At 39.3% G+C, this 11,407-nt stretch overlaps 1 protein-coding gene across 1 annotated transcript in view; it reads left to right on the top strand.

Annotated features, from left to right (window-relative positions):
* Nucleotides 1-11,407, top strand: part of adgra1b (adhesion G protein-coupled receptor A1b) — a gene marked incomplete at both ends in the record, with an annotated part of 190,841 nt that overhangs the window by 59,301 nt on the left and 120,133 nt on the right. The window contains one exon of the mRNA XM_079248652.1: nucleotides 7,649-7,813. Within this exon, the coding sequence (XP_079104778.1) occupies nucleotides 7,649-7,813 (165 nt within the window). The remainder of the gene's footprint in view (nucleotides 1-7,648; nucleotides 7,814-11,407) is intronic.

An 11,407-nucleotide genomic window follows, 5' to 3' on the forward strand; every position in this document is an offset into this window, starting at 1 on the left:
TTATCTGCTTTAGTGTGATCCAGACAGGCTGCTTGTGTAGATGCTGTAAAACATGTCATGGTATTTTGCTTATTAGGTTAGCTGTAAATTATGAAATATTTTTTTTCTCTTTTGTATCTTTCAGATTCCCCTTATTATCACACTATGCTATGTCATGGTAGCTTTTATTTTGTGGTGCAGGTGGGCCAATAAGCTGCTCCATTTACATGCTCACAGGGAGCAGCAGCAAAGAAGCAGGCCCCATGGGGCCTGATGTCTCTGCAACTTGGGCCAGTCTCCTGCTGAGTAATGGTGTCAGGCCAAACTCCCAGTATTAGCTGGTTGAGGCAACAGTGGGACCAGCCTGTGATTCATGATTCATTAATCAAACATTTTAGAGCCCTTTAGCGAACTACAGCAGACACTTTAGATGCATCTTTCTAAATCTCTTCATGTTTAATCAGGCTAATCTTGTACAAAACGGGGAACCTGGTTTGGCGTTATTATTAAAAGCAAAGGAAGAAGAAAAAATATTTCTGGTTGTTTCTTCATCCTTTCTGTTGGCAGGCTTTTTTTTTTATTACATGTAAAGTCTAGCTTCTTTTTGTTAGATTGTGCCCAGATTTAATTTTCTTGTCTTTCCTTTGGTTTCTCGGCAGAAAAAAGAACCTTAGAGGTAATTCGTCTTTTCTAAAAAAAAACACTTAACATCCTTTAACAAAAGTTTTATCAAAGTTGCAGAAACATGACAAAGGACAAATAATAGTCAAGAAAAAAATAATAAAAGACAAATAGTAAAAATAAAGACATGAAGTATCAGTTAAAAAATAGGATTTGTGTTACTAATAAATACTTGTCAAACATCATTTTACATCTTCTTCAATGAAGATTTGTTTAAAATTTTGCAGCAAGTGATGTAAGTTGTTCCAATCCTCTAAATCTGATTAAATATTGATTGATTGAAATCTACAAAAAGGAAAATATAAGTCCATACAGTGTTTATGCAAGTATGAATCAATGCTTGGCAAACATCTGAATTTTGTTGTTTCCCTTTCGGCTTGTCCCATGGAAGGGGTCGCCAAAGCACAGTTGGATTGGCACGTTTCACACCGTACATCCTTTTTTTTTTTTTTTTTTTTTGTCTTGTCCAGCATTTAGCAAGCAGAATGATGGTCTGGATGCTGTGTTCTGCTGAGCAAATTTTCTCTGCCAAGGGAAGCTTTATAGATATAATGATCCCCTTGACTTTCTGAATTTTTATTTTATTTCTATATTTATTTTGTATTGTTGTTTGAATTGTAGAGTTTATACTGCTGGACCAGAGAGGACAGACGAAAGACAGAAAGAGAAAGGAGAAAAAACACCTCATAAGAAAAGTGAAAGAGATAAAGGGAGAGAAAAGAGAGAGGAAAAAAAAACCTAAAAAAAACCCAAAAATAAAAAGAAAGAAGACAACCTACAGATGTATACATACACACATACAGGCACACACATACATATACACACACGCATACATATATATATATATATATGTATACATATATATATATATATATATATATATATATATATATATATATATATATATATATATATATATATATACACACATACATACATATACACGCACACCTCTATGCACACATATACATACACACACATACAAGCCAACTTTAGATCATAGTAACTAAACTATGAATCTAAATAAATGAGAAACAAACATAAATGAGAAAACTAGCTGCTGTTAGTGAATAAAATTGCGTGACGACTCGGTGACTGTGTCACATGCAGAACATGCAGAGTGGAATGTGTTCTGGAAAAGGTGATCATGCCAGTGTGACCCCTCCCACACAAAGGCAAGAGGCACGCCAGGAGTACCCCCGAGACCCGGGCCATCGGCAGCCACCCCCAGGCGCAGACCCCAACCGCCCCACCCCGGAGCCAGCCATGCACCGACCCAGGGCAGACAGAGCGCGGGCCCCGCGGCCCCAAGAGCCCAGAAGCGACCCCCCACCCCCGCAGGCAGAGGGCCCAGCCCACACCGACGGAGGGCTGGGATCCCCAGACCGCCACCGAGCGGCAGCCAGGCCGCACCCCAGCAGCGCTCCCCGAGCACCAAGACCCTCCACGCACCCACCCCTACCCACACGCATCCACACTTCCACCTTAAAAACACCCTATCCACCCATTCTCTTACACACGCTCAAACTCACACTCTCCTACCCCCGTTCTTTATACACACACACCCCCTCACACACACATCCCTGCTCCCTCTATAATCACCCATTCTTCCATACACGCATACCCCACTCTACACACACACACACCTCCCTACACCCCTCTATCCACATTCACACTCCTCATTGTACACCCACCCCATCACTTCCCCGTACCACCAACATAACCCCACATTCACACCCCCACCCATCTGCATACACCCCCCCACCCATCTGCATACACCCCCCCCTTCCTCCTATCCCAGCGGCCACCCACTTTCCTAAATTCTTTCACCCCTACCCTAACATTCATTCACCACTTCATCCATTGGCTCACCTTTCTTTCCCAACGTGTCCCCTGTGAGATACCCCTGGGGGAACAGGGGATAGGAGGGCCCCGATCAGGGCCCCACAACTACCCCCCACCACTTCACACATGCAGCCAATCCAGCACCACCCAGGGCCAGCAGCAGTCCCACCCCTGCCACCGTACATCCTTCCTGATGCAACCCTCTACTTTTATCTGGGCTTGGGAAAGGCCCTCAGAGGACAATTGCATCCTTGTATCTTTCTGCTGGGGCTACAGCAGTGTGGGGGGAGCAGGACTCGAACCACAGACCATCAGGTCACAAGACAAGCCTCTACCACCTGAGCCACTGCTGTTCCTTGACTAACAGCTGAATAAAAATCATGAATTAAATGACTGTTTATGCATTAAAAACGCATGTTGGAAAAGTGACCACCTCCATTGTTTAAAAATCGCTTTTTCAGTTTGACATGGATGAATTCCTTGACAATCCATGTTCTCTGTCCAAAATCTGTAAGGTGCTGTCCTTTCATTGTTAAAATGCAAATGGACCACAGATTCTTGACCTGTAGAGCTGGTTTCCCCATGTTGTGCCATGCTTTTTATGTTTGGGCTCTCCTGAATAAAAGCTGCGCTTGAAGCCCTAACACGACCCAAGTTGTGTTTGGGTGTTTTGTACTTTAAGTGAACCAACTGCAGCCTTGAGCGTTGTTTGGCTGAAATGTAACAGGATGACATGATTGGAGAGGATCTTTGAGTTCCTTTGACACTCCTGCCACATACGAAATGCCAACACCTTGTACCTGTCCTTTCCGTCCTAACTGTTGCTAGGCTTATCCTAGATTTTTTTTTTTTCATATTTTTCTGATTTAATTAAATACAGTTTGGATATTAACATGTTTGATGTGCTTTTAAGTTTTGCCTCTGTTCTTCTCGGATCCCAGCAACTGATCAGATGAGGGATGAAATGCCTTCAAGAACCAATATATAGTAGTCCAGTTGCCTTTATTTAGGATCTTACAAATTTTATAGATATAGACAGGACAGATAACAGTCCAAACCATTAAGAGTAACAAAACAAACAAAACAAAATACTACAAACTATAATAAGTGAAATAAAATGTCCATTTAATATTTTTTCCCAATTTTTAATTTTCTTAATTATTCTGGCAGTGTGTCACGAAGCAACTGTTGCTAAGGGAACCAAATCTGGTTTTATTCACACATTACATGGAGTTTACTCGACCCCGAGAAGACCCCTGACTAAGTAATGCTTTGATCAATACTGATGAATAACTTGAATAACAGAAACCTTCACAGCTTCATTTACAGTTAGCGCTTTAAGCTGATAAAAAAATAAATAAAACCGTCTACAATATTGAAGTTACATCAGGCTGGTGTCAGGCATGGATTAACGGTCCACAGTTTATGTTTAGTGAAGGAAAGAGTTAAGACAGGGCTGTTTTTAGTGTGTCCTGCTATAATGTGAACAGTGTGCTGAAGAATGCAAACAAAGGGGCACGCATGCCTGAGTGTGTGTAATCCTTTGGGATCTGAATATTTCGGAAAAAACTCTTAAACATGAAAAAGTATGTAATGATTCAATGCCACCATCAATGTGTGAAAACATAAATTTATCATTTGTGGTCAGCAGGCTCAATTAAAATGCCACAGCTTTGGAACATTTGTTGGGTACTGAGGACAGATTAAACGTTTACAGTCTCATAATCAACATTATATAAACAAATTGTAGGATATCTGAGCGCAAGAATTAATGTTCCTAATGAGCCCTTGGGGAGCTGCTCCACAATGGTGCAGTGTTAACTGTGGATGTAGGCCAGTGCTTTGTGTGTGGCATGTGTGAGTCTGTCATTCTGTTTTTACCTTTTTTTTTTTTCTTTTTATCACATAAAAATGACCCCCTTTTTTCAGAAACTGAACTGGCCGCTCTACTTTTTGTTTTTTGTCCTTTTCGCAACAGCTCAGCAGGGACACTGGCGATCAGGCCATCTTAAAAAAAAATGTCTTCAATGGGAGACAGGGAGGAAGCAGCAGGCGGGGAAAGGAGAGGGGAGGTGAGCTCAGGGGGTTGGGTGTGCTAGGGTGCGATGCAGAGAGGAGGGTTTTTTCCTATGCATTTCCCAGCATTTAGACAATTGGCCCATGTTTAGCAATGATGTAACTGTCCCCCTCTGCAGACAGTTCATGGTTGGAGAGAAGTGCAGCATGTGAGCAATCAGCCAGCTGCATCTGTAACTCTGCCAGTCAGAGTGAATACACTGGAAATAGTTTCTTGGCAGCGTCTGAAAAATGGCTAGTTTGCTATGCATGGTTTATTTGCAAAAGCTTGCATAAAACTGATCTGTTTTGGTTTATTTACTGAACAATAAAGCTTATTGTTGAGTTTTCCTCTCATGGGAGGCCCAGTCTACTCTCCCAAACCATCATGTGATAAATACTGTACATTTATACAGGCTGTGTGTTGCAGTTTAACTATAAAGGCTGAATTATAAGGTGATAATGATTTCACTACTTTTATCTAAGCAGCAGTCAAGGTTGTCTTACACAGAAAAAAATGGCATAGCAGGGGTTTGATTGATGACATCAGTCACTTGCATTGCCATTGCCTTTCATAACATTTCTTCTTTTGAGTTCTTCGTCAATGGCTGAAATAACAATACATCATTAAAGATGGAAAAGTACCTATTTTCTATTGTTTACTGATTTAGAACTCATTTATCAAGGTTCCTTTGTGTGAGAGTTTAACATTACCATGGAGTTAATCATTTCCATAAAGCTTTTTCCTTTTTTTAATTCCAAAGTGTACAAATGTAAAAAACATGAAATAGGAAATAGCAATGAAAATTGGATTTAACACTGACCCCTTTTTTTTTTTTTTTCAGAATTTTTAGAGAATAAATTTACAGTAAATTAATAAATGCTAAGATCTCTCTGGCTGAATGTATAACACATGTCTATGTTTTTGTTAAATAAACAACTTTTTTTTTATCCAAAATAATTTGTTTACAGCTTGCATTATATAATGTAACACAATACCAGGATAATAATGAAAACAGGAACATTTGCTGAATAACTGTGACATCTACAGATGATTTAGGGATTTGATATTCTACTCTACCTTGCAATAGAGAGTATATGTATTTTAGCTGTTTAAGGTTTTCAGATAGTAAATATCCCCATTGTGTCTTATATTCCAGTTTTGTTGCTGAGAGATTGTTAGTTGTGCTCAGCCCTACGGTCTGAATTTAAAGATTATTCACACTTAAAACCAGCTTTGCTCCCTCTGGAACAGGAGAGATGTTTTTAAAGAGGGAAAAAAAGAGTGTGATGAAAAGACTGTGTGACATTTTGTGTGTGTGAGTGAGACCGATTCAGCATGCAAAACATGGCTAAGAAGTGTTACCTTTCAGGCTCACCTTAAACAACATCTCTGATTGGATTAGATAGATTACCAATACAATGCTTTGTGCATGTTAATCAAGTATGATCCTGCAAAATATGCCATCTTTACCGCAACGTTTCAGACATTTGATGAATTTAAAGTCTCATGTTTAAACAATAAAACAATGATTAAATGAGAGGTCAAATTAACTTAAACACCCAGTGGTGCTTAGATCTTAGATAATCTAGCCCATGTGTTCAACTAGTCACTCATAAACACACAAAAACACATTTCTTTTGGCGCTTAGGATGTCATCATCTCAGTCAAGTGTTCAAATCTGATTTAGGACCTTATAGTAAAGCAATCAGAAAAAGAGAGCTTTAGTGAAAGGCTGAAGATGAAATCAGGACTCATTTTATTCATTTTCAGAACTCGCCCACAGAAAGCCATCAGTGCAAAGTCATCTTCCTGTTTGCTTCGGGGAACGATATCATCTGATTTCTGCTTCTCTTCTCTTACTGAACAACAAACAGTGGAGATGAGTTCTCATGAGAGCATGACATGATTTTTTATGGAGATGTTGCTGTAGAAATGAGTTGCATCTCTTGTGTTGCAGTCACAGAACAGGATTTGTTCATTTTTCTCCACACTGGTTGAATTTCTCTCATTATCTCTACGGACGTTTTCACCTTGATGTGGAATTCACATCTGATTAGACTGGAATAGGAAATATCCACACTGGGATCTGTTGTGGTGATGTGGTGTTTGGTGCTCCATTTTCTTTCCACACAGAGCCACATCAGGTAAATAAACCTTGGTTTGAAGGCCAGGGCCATTTCATGTTTGTTTTCGATATTTGGGTTTGTTCTTTTTCATCGCCCTTTGTAAAATACTTTCTGCAAAAGGCACAGAGCTAAATATTGTGCACCACAGGTCCACTGACACAGAAAATGGAGGTTGGGAAAAAGAAACATTTATTTTTTCACATGTTGGAGGTGACTTTCACTTCCTGTTAAATACTTTCTGCACCTTGCTTAGTTGTGTGTGATGTCCATGTTATGGAAAAACATTCTGGTTGCAGATATACTGCAACTTATAGTGTATTATGATAACATTATAAGAACATGTACAACTTAAGTCATTATATAGCAGAAATAAAATCTTTAAATGTTATAGGCACACAAGGTGCAAACTGAATGGTGTCTTATTTCATTTAACCTAGGCATGGATCTCAAGGAAACACTATTTTTATGGCATTATTCTTGTTGCTTGGCAATCTCTGACTTTTTTCTTTTCTATTTAACAGAAGTAAAGTCTTCTAATTTAGTCATCTTGACAAATAATGAGTATTTTCATTGTTTTACCATCCCATTGTTTCATCAGGGTTTTTGCCTTTTGAGTAAAAAATGTATTCGATGAAGTTGGAAAGATACACCGAAGTAATGAGCAAACATTGTAAGCTGACATGCTTGTACTCACATGGGGTCTTTGAAATTAATATGATTTTCTGAATTACAAATTTCTACTCTTTACCCATTCCCGGATTCTTAAGATTTTACCTGAACATTATCCCTTTCACCTTTATTCCCCAGCCCAAACCAAATATAATTACTGGCTCCTAAATGAAAGTCATCCTAATGCTGTAGCATATTAAATCATAAATGAGCTCTGAACAAAAATTTTACTTCACATGAAGAAACTCAATGGTGCTGAAAACACACATTCTCTGCACCTCTCCAACAGTGAGGTTATTCTCTCCAACATTGATGTGGGCATTGCTGGCAGCTGGGAATGCCTGGTGACCAGTTCCCGCGGGAACACTTCCCAGCAGATGGAAATAGTCGTAGTGGAGACATCTGCCCCGTACTGCCCGGCTGACAGAGTAAACAACAACAAAGGGGATTTCAGGTGAGTCACCGTGCACCCATTCACTGTTTGGTGTGATGAGCTTGTCCATGTGGACTCAGCTTTCAGGATTTCAGCGTGTTGGTTGCATCAGAATAAATCTGTTGCTTTTCATAGTTTTCCTGCCGTCGATGAGATGAGGGAAACTTCTGTAGTATATCTCCGGTAAATGCAGCGGCACATAACTAGATACCAGACTGTCTATTTTTACACAACACAGCATTGTACATCAAGTACACGTACTCCCTCAAGTCACTTTCAGTGTTGGGGACCTTGACCCAAAAAAAAAGTAATTACTTACTTATTAATTCTGTAAATTGATATAAGATTAATTGTTAATGCATTACAAAAAAATTGTGTTACTACTTATGACTTTACTTTCCTGTTCCTACTCTACTGTGTAGATAGGCCTACGTGGAGCATGCTACCATGTAGACACAGCTGTCTGCAGTAAGAAATATCCCTCGCTGTAAAACCCACAAACAGGATCAAGGAAGGTATGATGAGACGATGCCATGCTGATGCATACTGCAACTAGAACTCCCTGAAGTAGCCCCACCCCGCGGCTCATCAACTACGTGTTCCCTGGTAAATTAGATCTATTAACGTGTTGCTGGAGGATCCGCACCTCCCTTACTGGTCTAACTTCCAGCTCGGGTCTCTGTTGTATGGTTTTACTGAATGCACTAAAGGGAATTATTTGTTATGAAATGTAATCTTGTAGCCATCAGCGTTTTCAGATGTTTGATAGGGAAATGGTTTTGTACAACAGCTGATTTAACAGACGGTGTAGTTCCCTTCTACTGATCTCTAAAGGCAAATAAAAGAATTTCGGTCGAATAAAAACTTCACTGAGTTGGACATTGTTTTGTTTTATTCTAAGAAGTCTGGAATTGGTCACATAAGCAGTTACCTCACTCATATAAATCTCTTTGACAACATGTCCAGGCAAGGGCAGTCACACAGGCAGCACTTAAGTAGAACTTCACATGCAGGGTAAATACAGCGTGGTTAAGGCAGGAAACCACATTTCTACAGCATAGTAAAGTGATTTTGTTACTGATATTTTAAGTTTAATGCATTGCTTTGCTTAGCAACCCAAAAAGTAGTATTATTAGTGTATGTGTTACTTTGCAACTTGTTACCTACAACACTGCTTACAGAACTGCATACACAAAGTGATTTGCATATGCAAAGAAAAGAAAATTATTGTTTCTTTGTTTCTGAAGTTGATTTTTCACTGCAGTTTAACCCGTCTAACCCTGTCCTCTGCATCCTCCTTTCTTCCGCCAACTAACTAAAGTCCTCTTACGCTGCATCCTGAAATGTCTTCTTTGTGTCTTCCTCTAGTTCTCCTACCTGATAGTTCCAGCCTTAGCACACTTCTACCACTGTATTTATGATCCCTCCTCTGTACATGTCCAAACCATCTAATTCTGACCTTACTGGTTTTGCTACAGAACACTTAACATCTCTGATCTCAAGTTCTGCTTCCTATCTTTTCCTCACAGCCACTTTCTCAGAACAGTCTCAGTGGTCTGACCAACATCTTTCCTTCCATTCCTCCTGATGTGCCTTTATCACACATCACACCTGACTTTTTCTCCACCCATGCTTGTGCATGTTTTTTCACCTCGTTTCCAGACTCTCAGGCATTAATCCTGTACAATTCCTGTATTGTATATTTTGCCATTTGCTTGGTATTCCAATTAAACCTGAACAGCAGCAACAGAGAGTGGAAATGTTGTGGCAAATGCAAGATCAACATAATACATACAACATTCATTCATTCTTTCTTTTATTTTCGAAACCGCGTAGTCCAATTAAGGGTTTCAGGGAAGCCTGGATCTTTTCCCAGCAATCATTGAGCATACAACATATTTTGAAAATTTTTGCCGATTCTCTGTCATGGTATTTTGTTGCCAAACATCATATATATATATATATATATATATATATAAGTCTAAACTGGCATCCTACTTCAAATCTGATAGAAATAAAACTGGTAGTTTTAATGGTTCCACACTTATGCAACAAGCTTATTGGACATATTCATTAAATTAGATTTATATTTTGTTTTTACCTAAGACTGATTTGTTGTTCTGTTTAAGGAATGGGTCACATTAAAGGTTTGGACTGGTTCATTGCCGTCTAATTGCTTTTAACATAAAAAAAAAAAAATTGCCGGCTGTTGAACTTTTTTAAAATTATTTTTATATTGAGTGAGGGTTGACGTGTGTGACTGACATGTGTAGGCTGTTGGAAAGTTATAAAAATCCGGAACAAAGTGCATCCTGTATTGGTTCAATCCGGGACGCAACGTTTGTCTGTCAATTAAAGGACAATTCTGTATTTTACGGGACTGATGGCAACCCTACACTAAAAAGTCGAGAAAGAGAAAATCATTGGTGGAAAAAGCTACGCGTTAGAAAAGCACTCACACAGCGTAAACCTCCGCCAAGGCATTTGAAAAATTCCAGGATCCAAACGCTGATCTGGATCACCACCAATATTAAATCAATTTTCACATTTCCAACAACTCCTGAAATTTTAATTAACAATCTGTCCATGACTTTTTGAGTTATCTTGAACACAAACAGATAAACGCCGATAAAACATAACCTCCTTGGCGGAGGTAAGAAAAAAGCCTCGGATCATGCAAAGAGCAAAACCAGAAGAGGAGGAGCCAAGACATAGTGCCACTTTCAGATCTTTGCTAGCTCCCCAACATTACCTACCCCAGCTTTAATGCAAAATTGCATTACACCTCAAGATTGGAAAGAAAACATATGCAAAGAAAGGAAGTTATACAGAATGTTGCAATCTGAATGGTCAGGTAAATTTTGATGTCTCTCATGCATACTTAAGTCATATCAGCTGAATGAACATGGCAGTAGCTCCAGAGGGCAGAGCAGCTGAGCAGGTCATACAGCAGGTCATCCAATGATGACGATTGACGGTTCAAATTCTGCTCTACAATTATATGTTGTGTTCTTGGGCAAACCACTTCTGGTGTATAAATGAGTATTAATGTTTTGGTGGTGGCCACATTTGCAGCAACATTTCTTTCAGTCTACTCCAGGGCAGTTGTGGCTACACATGTTGCTTACCATCACTCAGTATGAATGTGGAGTGGATAAATAATGGATCAAATCACTTTTAGTGCTGTTAGTTATAGAGCACAATAAAATTCTAATCTATTATTCATAATATGTTGTCCCACCTGATCTTGCGGTCTAACTTTCACAGGTTAAGGGTCATTAAATGAATGGAACCAGAATTTAGTAAGTACAGTACAACATAATCTTTTCAGTTCATAAATTTTAATTATGAATGGATATTGTATAGAAACTGTTACACTCTTGTGAGCTGGATTTAGACCACAAGTATTAAAAATCACTCCTCTTGTTTCTATGGTTGAGGTTTTCGATAAAGCGAATATCAAAAACAACATACCTCCTCTCCATCTATCCTGTTCTTCCACGTTTCAGGCTTTTTCCTCCACGTGACAACCTTGAAACCTGAAAGTGGTCTGCACACATTCATCCTCCTCTCCTCTTCCAACAAACCCACTGGGTTTGTTGTTGTCATCTATGC

Source organism: Telmatherina bonti, assembly GCF_933228915.1.
Source record: "Telmatherina bonti genome assembly, chromosome: 11".
Lineage (NCBI taxonomy): Eukaryota > Metazoa > Chordata > Actinopteri > Atheriniformes > Telmatherinidae > Telmatherina > Telmatherina bonti.